The sequence below is a fragment of the Coptis chinensis genome, chromosome 6 (assembly GCF_015680905.1).
Source record: "Coptis chinensis isolate HL-2020 chromosome 6, ASM1568090v1, whole genome shotgun sequence".
Taxonomy (NCBI): Eukaryota; Viridiplantae; Streptophyta; class Magnoliopsida; order Ranunculales; family Ranunculaceae; genus Coptis; species Coptis chinensis.
The window spans coordinates 24,861,688-24,878,291 of record NC_141461.1 but is presented as its reverse complement, the minus strand read 5'-3'; the positions used below and the strand labels follow the sequence as shown (position 1 = coordinate 24,878,291).

Here is a 16,604-nt window from a genome sequence, read left to right as displayed (position 1 = left end):
TACTATATCTAGAGTGTAGACTCCATATAGTTCAGTTTAATAGGAAATGGAAAGAGGCAAAAAGAAAAAGGAAATCAGTTAACTTGAGGCGAGTTTTAAGTATGGGGTAAGATGTATGTTGTATACTTATATTAAACTTTTAAACATGATGTAGGTGAATGAAAAATCCAGCAAAATCAAGATAACACAAAGAAGAAGTTATTACTACTTATTTCGTTCACAGGGGATTCATTAAGAAAGATGTCATGCTTACTAAGACTGGCAACAGAGTAAATCACAATGCAAAGTTGCCTGAGAAGGAGGGACACGAAACAATTTTTATCTACGTGCACTGTGTTACTATTGCACATTCAAAACCCAAAATGAAATTGGGATTTCCCTTGCTTTAGAGTTGACTCCACTATTTTACCGTACCAATATTTGAGTTGCATTCTAACGTAAACTCATGATCCATGTACTCTGTCTCAATTGGTCTAGATTTTACCAAGAGTATTCAAAATTCACCATTACTATTTGATGGATTTATTATCTACTTTGAGGAAAAGATTCAACTATGTATATTGTAAGAATTATCCCTTTTAACCATTAAATAAAAAATATCTAATGCAGTCAATTCTTAATTAGTTATATTCATAGCAATCAATTACAATTTTTTTTTTAAAACAAATGCAGTTAGAATTCTCTGATGATCCCACACAGTGAATCATGTATATATAGCAAACCTCAAAGAATAATTAACGTAAAATCGGAAACTAAATGCAAATGCATCGAACTAACCACAATGAATAATTAACTGGAAATTGGAAATTGAAAATTGGATGCAAATGAATTGAACTAATCTCAAAGAATAATTAACGGGAAATCGAAAATTGGATGCAACTACATTGAACTAACCACAAGTAATAATTAATAGAAAATTGGAAACTGGATGCAAATGAATCAAACTAACCTCAAAGAATAATTAACGAAAAATCAGAAACTCGAACAACAGCATTGAACTAACCTCAAAAAATAATTAACGGAAAATTAGAAACTGGATGCAAATGTATTAAACCAGCCTAAAAGAATAATAAACGGGAAATCGGAAACTGGATGCAATTGCATGCAAATGCATTGAACTAGCCTCAATTCCCTTAAATAATAATTAACATGAAATCGAAAATAGTTTGCAACTGCATTATTGAACTATTCCGAAATAATAATTAACATATATATTATAGTTGTACCCTCTTGGCTCTATTTTTTGAGCCTTCATAAAGTCTCCAATATTTGTAAAACTCTTTAGCTAATTACGAAAAAGTAGGAGACAAATAAGATAAAATCAGACAAATAAGGAATTTCCAACTTTGGGCTGGACGTTTATAGTAGTCTTTTTCTTTCCTTGATTTTCAAGATGGTTAAGTTGTCAAAGTTAAGAGCGTATCTCCTTTTTTTTTTACTAGGGCAAGCAGCAAAGTACTTTTCAAGACTAAAAGAGATATGTTCTAAGCTAGGCTATTCTATGTTTAAGGCTCTTCTAAGAGAATATGATTTGAAAGAACTCATAGAACTGTAGCAAGTAAGAACTTTTCTACATGCCCTTCTGCTACAAAGACCCTTAGTCCCGTAAAATAGATTGTACATGTATATGAATTAATGCTGGAGATTTAGCAAAAAAAGTAAAAAAATAATACTGGCGGAGAAAAAAAAATACTCTACCGAGGGTTTGATTACCAAGATATCAAATCACAACAACAACAAACGTTCTGCAGTAGTACTCCTGTGGAAAACATGTTGAACTGTACGAATGCCTACATGGGATGATGAAAATCCCCATTTCATATACAAAACACAAATTGTGGTTCAAGAGGTCGGTGACGATTCATCGTCTGCATTTTCAACCTCTGTGGTTTTTACACTCTTCTCTTCCACAATAAATCCATCTCTAAATCTATCGTAGTTTGTCTACTCATCTGACTTCCAAGGATGTTCCCCCAATACTCTAATCATGTCCTCTTAGTGTAAAACCTCCTTTTCCAGCAACAGCTCAGTAATCTGAGCCACATGCTCTTTATGCTCGCTTCTCTATTAGTCTACATGCATCAATAAGAAACCACTGAAAGAGAAAATTTCACTAAAGAACTTTTAGGAAGTTTTCAATCGTCTTTAGTTTCTTCAAGGGGAGATGGTTGATTGGGCTGATTGCTTTTACACGACCATTGACTTTTCCGGATTTTGCATTGGCTGATTGCTTTAATGAAATAATGTTTATCACAGAGATAGGATTTGGTTGGATTTCATGAGTAATCATTTCCCTAAATGTTCCATGTGCTTCTTAAAAATAGCCATTCTGAACGTATCCTACAACCATTGAGCTACAAGAAATCACATCTCGGTACGTAGTATCTTCGAAGACAGAAGCCACACATTGAATTACATTTGGTGTAAACAAATACAATAGCCTTCTTTCAAATTCCAATATGTTCCTGTAGGAGTAGCCATGGATTTTTGTATCATTACTTTACAATTATCAAGCTACACTAAAGATATTGCTGGCCGGCAGGGAGGACACTTGCTAGGGTTACGACATTTGGCTTCAAGCTCAGATCCAACATGTCAATGAAAATGCTCATGACATCACTAGACATAGTATATTGAGCAAGAGAAGAAACAACCCCACTATATGTAACTACATCTACGTTTAACCCGGCATGTTTCATGTCTCGTGGGAGTTGTATGCTATCCTAAAAAATACCGTTTTGAGCATAACTAGAAATTAGAGCATTCCACGCTTTATTTTCTCTTCGAGCTTGAGATTTTTAGCACTAGATGTTGGTATTCTCCTCTTATAGAAGGCATCACAAGTACGTACACATAATTTGGTTCTAAACTTCATGTTTGTCGTCTTTACCGCTGGCCATGACTTTATATTTGATGGAATTTGCTTACTATGGTTTGAACAGGTTTAATGATAGTTTAGGATATCTAAATAGGGCTAATAATATTTTGTCAAAGTTAGAATCATAACCCGCCCTTGACTATGAGCTAGCAACTTAAATGAATACCACGACTTCAGTTATTGCAAGTAGCGAGCTTAGTGTGGTTGATAGGAAATTAGCCGAAACTATTGAATAAAAAAATCACACGTTTAATTATGTTGCATTGTTGACTAATAAAGAGGCTTTGCCAATGTGTTTATAGCTAGGCATTGGAAATACATAAAGCTCAATAAGGGGATGATGATTAAGTTGAGGCTGTCCATTTAGGCGTCTTTTTAAAGTTATATATAAGAATCGGGGAAAACGAGAAAGCTTTGGAGCAGAATCCACTGTCTTAAAAGGTATTTAAGAATCAGGGACTGAGTGCTAATGTGCAGAAGCTGACGTTGTTAAGTTAGGGAGGTTTTATGACGCCATTAGTATAATTCTTATTAGAAAAACACATAAGGAGAGTATGGCTAGAGTCTAGAGCTATATATGACACTTATTGCTATTTTAGAGTTCCTCTATAACCATAAAAGTTTTGAGCTTCTAAGAAGTGTCTTACAAAAGGGTTTGATTTATTTAGAGTGGTTTACTTACAAGGTTTTAATCATACTAAGATTTGTGCCTCGAGACATTGAGCTAACCTCAAAAAATAATTAAGTGAAACTTAGAAAATAGATTCAAATGCATTAAACTAATATCAAAGAATAATTAACTGAAAATCGGAAAATGGATGCAACTACACTGAAATAACCTAAAAAAAAAAAAAATTAACGGAAAATCAGAAACTAGATGCAAATGCATTGAACTATATAACCTCAAAGAATAATTAACAGAAAATCATAAACTTGATGGAATTGTAGTGAACCTCAAAAAATAATTAATGAGAAATTGAAAATTGTATGTAAATGTATTGAACTAACCTAAACTAACATCAAATAATAATTAATGAGAAATCGGAAATAAACTGTGTAATATCCCATGGGGATATACTGAAAAGGCGCCTGTCTTGTGGGGAGAGGTTGCATCAGGTATATGAAAAGGCGCCTAACTCGTGGGGTGACGATTGCGCCAGATATGCATTCTACCATCTAGGAAGCTGTTTGAGATCTGGGGCTTAAGTAATTGATTAGCTAAATCCTAACGTCAAGGCCTTTTTCGTAACATTTGGCTAAGGATTCCGTGGGAACTCCGTAGTTAAGCGTGCTTCCGTAGGAGTAATCCAAGGATGGGTAACCTCCTGGGAAACAGCTGTTTGAAGTCCGAAAACCCCACACTGCTGGAGGTCCGCATTGGCTAAGTGGGGATAATATCGACATGGTAAGATGAGGCGGGTCATTACAGAATGGTATCAGAGCCGAGGACGGCTCTCTCCTAAGGTGGGTAGAATGCAATATCCCGTGGGGATATACTGAAAAGGCACATATCCCGTGGGCAGAGGTTGCGTTAGGTATCTGGAAAGGCGCCTAACTCGTGGGGTGACAGTTGCGCCAAATATGCATTCTACTATCTAGGAAGCTGTTCGAGATCTGGGGCTTAAGTAATTAATCAGCTAAATCCTAACGTCGATGCCTTTTCTGGAACGTTTGGCTACGGATTCCGTGGGAACTCCGTAGTTAAGCATGCTTCTGTGGGAGTAATCCAAGGATGGGTGACCTCCTGAGAAGCAGTTGTCCGGAGTCCGAAAACCTCACACTACTGGAGGTACGCAGTGGCTAAGTGGGGATAATATCGATGTAGTAGGATGAGGCGGGTCGTTACAAATTGAATGCAAATGCATTGAACTAACCTAATTAACGGGAAATCGGAAACTAGATACAAATCCAATGAACTAACCTCAAAGAACAATTAACGGAAAATCGAAAACTGGATGCAACTGTATTGAACTAACCTAATTAATTAATGAAAAATCGGAAACTGAATGCAAACTAACGTCAAAAAATAATTAACAAAAAATCGAAAACTTGAAGCAACTACATTTAACTAACCTCGAAAAATAATTAACGAGAACTCGGAATCTATATGCAAATGCATTAAATTAACCTCAAAGAATAATTAAACGGAAATTGGATGCCATTGCATTGAACTAACCTTAAAATATTATTCACAAGAAATCAGAAATTGGATGCAATTGCATTGAACTAACTTTAAATAATATTTATCTGGCAATCGAAAATTGGATGCAAATGTATTTAACTAACCCCAAAAAATAATTAACATAAAATCAGAAACTGGATGCAAATACATTGAACTAATCTCTAAAAATAATTAATTGGAAATCGGGTTCGATCTGGACGCAAATGTATTGAACTAACATAAAAGAATAATTAAAGAGAATCAATAATTATATGAAATTGCATGAAACTAACATTTTTTTTTGCATGGAACTAACCTCAAATAATAATTAACGAAAAATCAAAAATTATATGCAAATGCATTGAACTAATCACAAAGAATATATAACGGGAAATTCAAAACTGAATCTCGATCAAATAATAAATAACGGAAAATCTGAAACTAGATGCAACCGCATTGAGCTAAGCTCAAAAAATAATTAACGAAATATTGGTTTGGATACAAATGTATTTAACTAACCTCAAAGAATAATCAATGGGAAATCGGAAACTGGATGCAAGTACGTACATCAAACTAACCTCAAAGAAAGTCAAAAATTGGATGCAAGAACTGACCTTGAATAAAAATTTACAGGAAAACGAAAACTGGATGCAAATGCATTGAATTAACCTTAAAAAATAATTAACGGGAAATCTGATTTCTTAAAGAATAATTATCAGGAAATCAGAAATTGGATGAAATTGCATGGAACTAACCCTTTTTTTTCCTTGCATAGAACTAACCCCAAATAATAATTAACGTGAAATCGAAAAATGGATGCAAATACATCAAACTAACTACAAATAGCAATTACCGAGAAATCGGAAACTGGATGCAAATGTATTGAATTAACCTCAAAGAATAATTAATAGGACATAAGGAACTGAATGCAAGTGCATTGAACTAACCTAAAAAATAATTAATGGGAAATCAAAAATTGGACACAACTGCATTGTATTAACTTTAGAGAATAATTAACCTAAAAATCGTGACTAGATGCAAATGCATTGAACTAACCTCAAAGGATAATTAACGAGAAATCAGATATTGGATGCAAATACAACGAACTAACCTCGAAGAATAATTAATAGAAAATCAGAAACCTGATACAAATAGAACGAACAAACCTCAAAAAATAATTAATGAGAAATTGGAAACGGAATACTAATGCGTTAAACTAACCACAAAGAATAATTAATTAATGGAAAATTGAAAACTGGATACAAATACATTGAACTAACCTCAAATAATAGTTAACGGCAAATCGAAAACTGGGTGCAAATTCTTTGAATTAACCCCAAAAAATAATTAAAGGAAAATTGGAAACTCGATGCAACTGCACTGAACTAACCTAAAAAATAATTAACGGAAAATCGGAAACTAGATGCAAGTATGCAACTGCATTGAACTAATCTAAAAAAATAATCAACGAAAAATTGAAAACTGGATGCAATCGTGTTTATCTAAACTCAAAGAATAATCAATATGAAATCAGAAACTGTATGCAAATGCATTGACCTATCTCTCAAAAAATAACTAACGAGAAATCAAGAACTGGAAGCAACTGCATTAAACTAACCTAAAGAAAATCACCAGGAATTCTTAGAAATTGGATGCAAATGCATTGAATGAACTAACCCTATTTATTTATTTATTATTTTTTTGCATAGAACTAACCTCAAAGAATAGTTAATGTGAAGTCAGACACTAGATGCAAATGCATAGAACTAACCTCAAAGAATAAATAACGTGAAATCAGAAATTGGAGGCAAATGTATTGAACTAACCAAAAAAAATAATTAACGGGAAATCGAAAACTGGATGCAACTGAACTGAACTAACTCAAAGTATAATTAAGGGGAAACAAATGTATTGAACTAACCTCAATGAATAATTAACTACAAATCAAAAAATTGGATACAATTGCGTTGAACTAACCTCAAAACATAGTTGTATTATATGTAGTTGGAATGTTCAACAAGTATAGTTTTGCATTTAAAATAGTATTATCTATTTTCGTATGAGTGGGAATGACTTGGTATTCAAGTAGCTTCAGTATGATTTTCACCTTATTAGACATTCTAACAAAACTTTAATCAAACTTTTATTATTTAACAACAATTAGAAGTCAAAGGGTTTTATCAATGTTGTGATCTATCTTTTTATGGAGTATGGGATTTTCATGTTATAAGAAATTTGGATGTGTGATTGATATAATATTCATATCTTATAACTCTGCATAATTACAAATATTGCTGGAACAGCTCATCTTGCTCAGGATCCGTTCCACAACTAATGTCCACGAAGGGCTCATCCCCTCCGCTACTTCTCTCTCTATAAGAGCCAGATGGGGTCCCTCTCATTGCCCCATGTGTCTTTTCATCTGAGGTCCGCGGAGGGCTCATCCCGCTCCGCTGGATCGCTCATCCTGTTGGAAAAGCTCATCTTGCTCAGGTCCCCTTCTAGAGCTGATGTCAGCGAAGGGCTCATCCCCTCCGCTGTTTCTCTCTCCCTAGGACCCCGGTGGGGTCCCTCTCATTGCTCTGCGTGTCTGTTATGTTCACGTTCCCATTCAGCAATATCGAATAATAAACAAAAGTGTTGTAGTTTTATATATTTACAAACAACTATAGTCCTTCGCTCGGGACCCTCTTTACATTGCTCTGAACTTCAGTACATTTACTCGTAAAACTTTTTTAACATTCTTACGTTCCAAGGCCTCGCTATTAGCTTTCCTTCCATTGTTCAAAGCTTATAGGTTCCTGACCCCCCTTCCTCCATCATGGTGTACGACCCCTCCCAGTTTGGACCCAACTTCCCGTCCTTTTCCTCCTTAGTGCTTGGCGTCACCCAGCGAAGCACCAGTTCCCCTATATTAAACTTCTGCGGTCTGACCCGCTTGTGGTATTGCCTCTGTAGCCTCCAATGATACTCTTCCAGACGGGTGTGAGCTGAATCTCTTCTCTCTTTTGCAAAATTTAAATCTCCGGCTAAAATGCGCCAGTTTGTTCCTTCTTCCACCACCTTGGTTCTCCTAGTGGCTGCCACCAGTTCCACGGGAATCACCGCCTCAATGCCGTACGCCAAGGCAAACGGGGTCTCTTTAGTGGTGGTCTTTGGAGTGGTTCTATAAGCCCACAGAACATGGTTCAACTCGTCGGCCCATGCGCCCATGCGCCCTTCCTATCTTCCATCTTTCTTTTCAGATTGTTCAATATCGTCTTGTTGGAAGATTTAGCCTGCCCGTTGCCTTCTGGATTGTAGGGTGCTGAAAACCTTTGTTTTACCTTGTAGGCTTCAAGGAACACTGCCACCTTTGACCCTGTGAACTGTGTCCCATTGTCTGCAATGATGACATATGGTAGCCCGAACCGACATATAATATTCTCCCATAAAAACTTAATCACCTGAGCCTCCTTTATCTGCTGTAATGGGACAGCTTCTATCCATTTTGTGAAGTAGTCTGTGGCTGCCAACATATACCTTCTTTTGTCGCTAGCCATGGGCAGTGGCCCCATGATGTCCAACAACCACATGGCAAAGGGCCAAGGGCTGGAGACATTATGCAAGGGTTCCGCAGGTGCAAATATCCGCTGTGCAAATCTCTAACACTTGTCACACCTTTTGGCAAATTCGACTGCATCCCATTTCATATGAGGCCAGAAATAGCCCTGCGTCAGCAACCGATGTGCCGTGGTCCTCCCCGCGGAGTGGCTCCCACAGTTCCCTTCGTGCAATTCTGCCAACACCCTCTGATGATAATCGCAGCCCCAGACACTTCAGCAACGGTCCATTGAAGTTCTTCCTATACAGTTCCCCTTCCATCAACACATATCTCCGAGACGTTTGCTCCAACCTCCTTCTCTTGTTCCTATCCGTCACTGGTCCTCCTTCTAGAAATCGTTTGATGGGCTCCATCCACCCACCCTCTTCCTTTGCAACATGGCACACCTCCATTATTTCCTCTGTGCTCGGCCTCCCCAATCTTCCCACTTTTATAGTCCTTTCCTCAGACCCCGGCATGGCGGCAACCACATATGCCAGAGCGTCTACATGTCTATTCTCCCCCTGCCATAGGTGTACAAACTGAAGCTTTGTGAGCTTGCTAGCTCTTTGATGAACTACCTACAAGTATTTGGCCATTCTTGGACATCGGGCCGCGAAACCCCCATTTGCCTGGCACACCACCAAATTGGAATCTGAATATACTATCAAATCTTTCACTCCCAGGTCTTCCGCCATTCTCAATCTTGCTATAACGGCCTCGTACTCTGCCTCATTACTGGATGTCGTGAATCCCAACTTCATGGTTAACTCTATCCGGTTATTGTCCGGCGTGACTAACACCACCCCAATATTGCTGCATGCGTCGATAGCTGACCCATCCGCAAACACTCTCAACCTATTCCGCTTATCCCAAGGATCCAACTGATCGGGCATCATGTCCTTGTCTGACTCCATGACCATCTCCTCTCCCCACGTTGGGTCCTCCACCGGGAATTCTGCCAAGAACTCCGCAACGGCCTGTGCTTTCTCCGTTGTCCTAATCTAATACTGTATCTCGTAGGAACTAAGCATCACTGCCCATTTCAACATTCGGCCCGACTTCTCAGCCCTTAATGCTTGTTTAAGCCGCAGGTTGGTCACCACCACTATCGAATGAGACTCAAAGTATGGTTTTAGCTTCATGGTGGAAAAGATCAAGGCCAAGGCATATTTCTCCATTCTGCTATACTGCGTCTCGGCGTCCAACAATGTCTTGCTTTGGAAATACACTGGCCTCTCCACTCTATCCACTAGTCTGACCAGAACAGAATTGACCGCATACTCGGTGGCCCCTAGATACAGGTATAATTTCTCCCCTTGCTCGGGCCGCGACAATAATGGGGCTTTACCCAAATATCTCTTCAGCTGTTGAAAAGCGTCCTCGCATTCCGGCGTCCATACGAAGTCCAGTGTGCTTCTCAACAACCGGTATAACGGTCTACACTTGTCCGATAATTTGGAAATGAATATGTTCAATGCCGCGGCCCTCCCAGTGAGACGTTGAACTTCCGTGACGTTCTGTGGCGACGACATCTCTACCAATGCTATTATCTATTCTGGATTAGCCTCTATTCCCCTATGAGTAACGATGTAGCCCAAGAACTTCCCAGTGGTCACCCCAAACGTGCATTTCTCTGGATTCAGCTTTAGATTGTATTTCCGCAGGATCCTGAACATTTCCCTCAATCCGTCTAAATGCTCCTTCTCCGACATGCTCTTCTCTACCATGTCATCGATGTATATTTTCATCCCCCTCCTGATCTTGCTTTCGAACATTTTCTCCCCCAACCGCTGAAACATGGCTCCGGCGTTTTTCAACCCAAACGGCATCCTTGTGTAGCAATATGTGCCGCCTTCTACCACAAATGCTATTTTCTCCTGATCTGGCCCGTACATTGCAACTTGATTGTACCCTATCGAAGCATCCATAAACAAGAATATTTTAAATCCTGCTGTCCTATCCACCAATTCATCCACCCGCGACATGGGGTAACTGTCCTTCGGGTACTCGGCATTCACATCTGTGAAATCCACGCACATCCGCACCTTGCCATTCGTTTTTGGTACTGCTACCACATTGGATAACCCGTCCATGAACTCTACTTCTCGTATTATTCTGGCTCCTTCCAACTGCGCCACTTCCTCGCGAATGCCCGTTGCATACTTTGGTCTAATACTCCGCATCTTTTGCCTGACCAGCTTTGCCTCCTCTCTCATGTGTAACCGATGGCAGGCGAAATCCGGGTTCAACCCCGTAACCTCTTCAATGGTCAAAGCAAACACGTCTTGGTTTTCTGACAAGAACTGGATCAATTCTCTCTTCCATTCATCCGTCAAGCTGGACCCTATCGCGGTAAACCTCTCCTCTTTCCCTCCAACATTTACCACTTCAATCTCATCCAGCGTCTTCAGACCTGTTGCCGCCTCCCCCTTCTTTTCAACCGCGGCGTTCTATAATTGATATGCCTGCCTCTTCCTCGGATTTGAGTCCTCCTCATCTGGCCCTCGGATCAACCGTTTAACTGTACCCCTATGACTATTTTTGGCCGTCACTTGGTCTCCCCGAACTTCATACATACCCATGGGAGAGGGAAACCGTATCACCAGATAGTAAGTTAACGGGACGACCTTCATCTCATGAATACACCGCCTTCCTAGAATAGCATTGTACTGGGAGGACGAGTCCACCACCATGAACCGTGCGAACACAGTCACAGGGCATGTGGTTACTGGTAATAAGAGTTCTCCCATTGGCTCAGTCATGCTCCCATTGAATCCATATAAGTTAGTCCATGGCGGCCTCAACTGTCTATGATCAATCCCCATCTCTTCCACCGCCCCTTTGAACAACAGGTCCACAACACTGCCGCAATCCACCAATACCCGTTTCACCCTATAATTATCCATCGCCACCGTGATGACTAATGCGTCTTCATGGGGGGCATCCACTGCCCGCAAATCCGCACTGCTAAAGATGATCCTATCTTTGTCCTCTGCTTTCCCCACTCTTGCTCGCGATCTATCAGCCCCTTCGTTAACCTATTGAATACTTGCAGTTCTTCGCACTCTGTCCCTATGGGCATTATGGCTTAACACTTCTCCACTGAAGATCACGTTGATAGTTCCTAGGATTCGATCTTGTCGCGGTACCACCTCCCCATTTTGTCCTCCCCTTATAAACTCTCTCATCCTTCCCTTTTCTACCAAACGTTGAACCATCCATTTTAATGCGTAACAGTCGTCGGTCTCATGATTGTGTATCTGATGATAAGCGCAGAAAGGTTTACCCGGTAACTCTCTGGGTGTGTTCCGCAGCCCCTTATATCCCTGCATGTTCTTTATCAGCGGTAATATTTCGCTCAAGGACCTATTCAGCGGTGTAACTTCCACCTCACGGTATGGTTTCCTCTCTCTGTTCTCCCTTCTAATCCCTTCGCGGTTTTTCTCGGCACGTGGTGGGTATTCGCGGTATCCCTCCTTTCTTTTCTCTGTCGCATCCGCCTTCCTAGGTTCCATGTCTTTCTCCAAAGATAACACTGCCTTCCCGGATCTCTTGGATTCCTTCTGCATACTATCCTCATATCGGATATATTTATGTACCCGCAGATACAGCTTGTGCAATGTTGCAATCTCGTTCTTCGCCACCGACTGGTGTACTCCTATCCCTGGCCACAGTCCCCTTTCAAATGCAATCACGGCGGTCCTTTCATCCAGGTTTTCAACCTTCAACGTCTCAGCTTTGAACCGACATAGGAATTCCCTCACAGACTCTATGGATCTTTGTTGAACGTTGAATAATGCCGCGATATCCACAACCCACTTTTTCTGATGAATGAAATGGTCTATAAACGCCTATTCCAGTTCTTGAAAGCTCCTTATACCTCCCGCTGGTAGCCGATAATACCAGTCCGACGCCCCCCTTTTCAGGCTAGCCGAGAACATCATACATCGCGATCCGTCATATCTAGCCTCTTGCCAAAGTGGCATTTGCTGCTGAAAATGGAGGATGTGGTCTGCTGGATCGCCTTTTCCGTCGTACCTCTCGAATCTAGGCTGGTTGAACCGCTTTAGGACTTTCGAAACCCAAATACTATCCGCCAATGGGTTGCGACTCAGCCCCGCCATCACCTGACTAGCTGCTCCCCCACGACTCTTCGTCAGCTGCCGGTTAGCCTCCCTGTCGTTGTTTATCATTTCTTGCACCTGCTCAACCGTCAAACCGGTTATCGGATTTTCCACCAGATTCGGCTCATTGTTCTCTTCCTCTTCCGTATCCTCGCCTGCCTCTTCCTCCATCCCTTCTTCTTCCCTTTCCATTTCCCTTCTTAATTCATCATTCTCCTCTCTTAACCTCCCTATCTCTTCTCTCATGAGCTGCGTCTCTTCCGCTTCTTATTCCTCTCTTCTATCTCCTTCTTCCCCTACCACTACCTTGGGCATCGGTTCCTGTGTAGCCACCTTCTTCGGTCTCCTTACTTGTTTCTTAGGTGCCATCTCTTTCTTGCTTGGTCCCCACAGATGGCGCCAAATGTAAGAACCTCAAATAAGTCACAAAGAATAAAACAGAATCAAAGTAAATGCCCTCAATACTCAATTATTTCTCTATCTTTTTCTTTCTTTTTCTCCTCCCTTTCTCTCTTGAGTGGCCTCCTCTATTCTATCCTCATCCTCTTCTTTATATACCCATTCCTCCTTGATCTAGACCCTCCATGGATCCCTCTATCTGACGGCCTTCCTTCGTCGTACCTCGACCACTTCTACCTTTAGGGTTCGCCGGCACAGTTCCGCTGCTCCCCAACCTACCGGTTTACCTTGCCTTGCCTCGTCATCCTTGACTTAGTCCTGTGGCATATAATGGGCCACTACAAAACCCATCTAAAAAAAAGACATATTACTCATTGAAGATATTACTCAACTTATTTTATTGACTTGCATATAAGTGTCTAATCACGGCAATTTTTTGAGGTTAGTTCAATGCAGTTGTATCCAGTTTCAGATTTCTTGTTAATTATTCTTTGCAATTAGTTCAATGCATTGGCATCCAATTTCCTGTTAATTGTTCTTCGAGGTCAGTTCAATGCATTTGCATCCAATTTCTGATTTCCCGTTAATCATTATTTGATATTAGTTTAATACATTTGCATCCAATTTCTAATTTCTTGTTTATTATTCGACGAGGTTGCATTTGCATCTAGTTTCTAATTTCTCGTTAATTATTGCATCCAGTTTCTGATTTCCAGTTAATTATTTTTAGAGGTTAGTTCGATGTTCAATGCATTTGTATCTAGTTTCAAATTTATGGTTATTTATGCTTTGAAGTTAGTTTAACCAGTTACATCCGATTTCTGATTTCTTATTAACTATCCTTTGAGGTTATTTCAATGCATTTGTATCAAGTTTATAATTTCCTGTTAAATATTCCTCAAGATATTGCATCCAATTTTTTATTTACCATTAGTTAATATCTGATTTTAGTTTAATGCAGTTGCATCCAGTTTATGATTTTCTGTTAATTATTCTTTGAGGTTAGCTCAATGTAGTTGTATCCAATTTTCAATTTCTAGTTAATTGCTCTTTGAGGTTAGTTCAATGTATTTGCATCAAGTTTTCGATTTTCCGTTAATTATTTTTTGAGGTTAGTTCAATGTAGTTTCATCAAATTTATGATTTCTCATTAATTATTCATTGAGATTAGTTCAGAGCAGTTGCATCCATTTTTCGATGTTTCATTAATTAGTCTTTGAGATTAGTTCATTGCATTTGCATACAGTTTATGACTTCCTGTTAATAACTCTTTGAGATTAGTTTAATATATTTGCATATAGTTTTTTATTATTTATGCTTTGAGGTTAGTTCGATGCAATTACATCTGGTTTCTGATTTTTCGTTAACTTATTCTGTGAGGTTATTTCAATGCATTTGCTTCTAGTATCTGATTTCCCACCAATTATTCTATGAGGTTAGTTCAACGCAGTTGCATTCGGTTTTTGATTTTCTGTTAATTATTTTTTGAGATTAGTTCAATGCATTTGCATCCAGTTTCCGATTTCCCGTTAATTATTATTTGAAGTTTGTTTGATGTATTTGCATATTGTTTCCAATTTCTCGTTAAATATTTTTTTAAGGATTTCCATCCAATTTCTAATTTCTCGTTAGTTATTCTCTGACGTTAGTTTAATGCAGTTACATCCAGTTTCCAATTTTTAGTTAATTACTTTTTGAGTTTGGTTTATTGTATTTGCATAAAGTTTCCGATTTCCTGTTAATTACTCTTTGAGCTCAATTCAATGTATTTGAATCCAGTTTCTGATTTTCTTTTAATTATCCAATGTGGTGTGTAATACCAACTTCAAATAGGACATAAAAATAAATTATGTTTCATTTACTATGTGGGATCATAAAAAACTATCCAACTTTATTTGTTTAGGCCCATATAGACATATAGTGCATACAATACAATTTTATTTGTTGTCCGCTTAGTTTTGAATGTACACTGTTACTTATTTTATGATTAGTTGATTTTTCTTTTTCTTTTTTTGTCACAGTCACATGTGTGGTTAACAAATGTAGAAAGTAAATTTTCAGGCAACTCAATTTATTTTTTCCTTCGTTATTTCATTGTCTTTTTTCTAAAAATAAACTTTGTTATGTTAAACTTCACCTAAGATTAGTATAGAAACTATTCTTCGTGGCGTAAGGGTTTTAGGAAAATTGTTTTCGGTGGAAACTATTATTTTTAGCAATTTAGTTTTTTGTCTCCTAGTTTTTTATAATTAGCTATAGTGTTTAGAAAAAGTTAGAAAATATGTGAAACTTTAGATGGGATTGTTTTCTTATTTATATAATATTTTTTTTCGTAATTAGTAATAGAGTTTAGAAAAAACTGGAGTCTCTGTGAGAGCTCCAATTGTCTGATTTTTCCATATTAGTCAAAGAGTTTTATAAATATTAGAGACTCTGTGAATGCTCAAAAAATAGAGCCAAGAAGGTACAACTTTTGGCTCATTACATTTGTAAAACTCTATGCATCCTATTTTGAGGTTTGCATATATAATTAATATGTCCAATATTAGTATTGTATTCCTCAATATAGCTAGAATTAGTATTGTAGTTGATATATATTACTCTTGGCTCTATTTTTTGAGCCTTCACAGAGTTTCCAATATTTGCTAAATACTTGGGCTAATTCCAAAAAAAATATGAGACTTTTAAGGAAAAATTTGACAAATAAGGAATTGAGACAAAGAAAAATCAGACAAATAAAGGATAAACAACTTCTTTGTTGGACATTTATTATCTTTTTTTTTGGATCAGTTTAGCTTCTAGGTTTATGACTCATTGTTTGGTTTTGGTGTGGAACGAAATGACCAAGACATTGATAGAGCAACCAAATTTCGTTTATGTCCATGAATGCTACAATATGGGTTGTATAAGAAATTTGTATTTTGTGTTAGATTTACCTTACAGTTTTTATAGGCTCATCTTGGGCCCAAGCTAGATGTATAGATGGGTTGCTATTGAGTTGACTCCAAATCTAACCCATCACACGGAAGTTTTAACCATCCACTTGAGTTTCATCTCAGCTTTGGATGTAATTTGAGCTAAATGCCTAAAAACCAAAATAAAGCTTGATTTCATCCAACATAGTATGAAGCACATGAATATAACACTTAAACACAGGTTGGTAACTTGATATAGATCGAGAGAAATCAATAACAAAATCCGTCAGCCCAAAACAACCAAGTGATAAAACATATGTACGTAAATTATGCAAGCTTTGAGGGGCATCAACCACTTGGTGGATGGTTATACTTAATACTTAATAGAAATATATTATAGCTATACTCTCTTGGCTCTATTTTTTAGATCCTTCATAGAGACTCTAATATTTTCACAATACTTAAACTAATTACAAAATTTAGGAAAAACCTTGCGTTGTCTCAAACTAGAAAGGAAAGGTTCTCCCTATTATCAAGTTCT

At 38.3% G+C, this 16,604-nt stretch overlaps 3 protein-coding genes across 3 annotated transcripts; all 3 read right to left on the bottom strand.

Annotated features, from left to right (window-relative positions):
- Positions 1 to 8,693: 8,693 nt before the first annotated feature.
- LOC147492282 (uncharacterized) lies at positions 8,694 to 9,539 on the bottom strand. The gene is made up of 2 exons (XM_086567459.1): positions 9,255 to 9,539; positions 8,694 to 9,146 (listed from the first exon to the last, which is right to left on the bottom strand). The coding sequence occupies exons 1-2, from the start codon at positions 9,537 to 9,539 to the stop codon at positions 8,694 to 8,696; spliced, it is 738 nt and encodes a 245-aa protein (XP_086423585.1).
- Positions 9,540 to 11,075: 1,536 nt separating this feature from the next.
- Positions 11,076 to 11,531, bottom strand: LOC147492281 (uncharacterized). The gene has a single exon (XM_086567458.1). The coding sequence runs from the start codon at positions 11,529 to 11,531 to the stop codon at positions 11,076 to 11,078; it is 456 nt and encodes a 151-aa protein (XP_086423584.1).
- A 132-nt stretch (positions 11,532 to 11,663) lies between these two features.
- LOC147492280 (uncharacterized) lies at positions 11,664 to 12,941 on the bottom strand. The gene is made up of 2 exons (XM_086567457.1): positions 12,753 to 12,941; positions 11,664 to 12,449 (listed from the first exon to the last, which is right to left on the bottom strand). Exons 1-2 carry the CDS (start codon positions 12,939 to 12,941, stop codon positions 11,664 to 11,666), a joined length of 975 nt encoding a protein of 324 aa, XP_086423583.1.
- Positions 12,942 to 16,604: the final 3,663 nt, after the last annotated feature.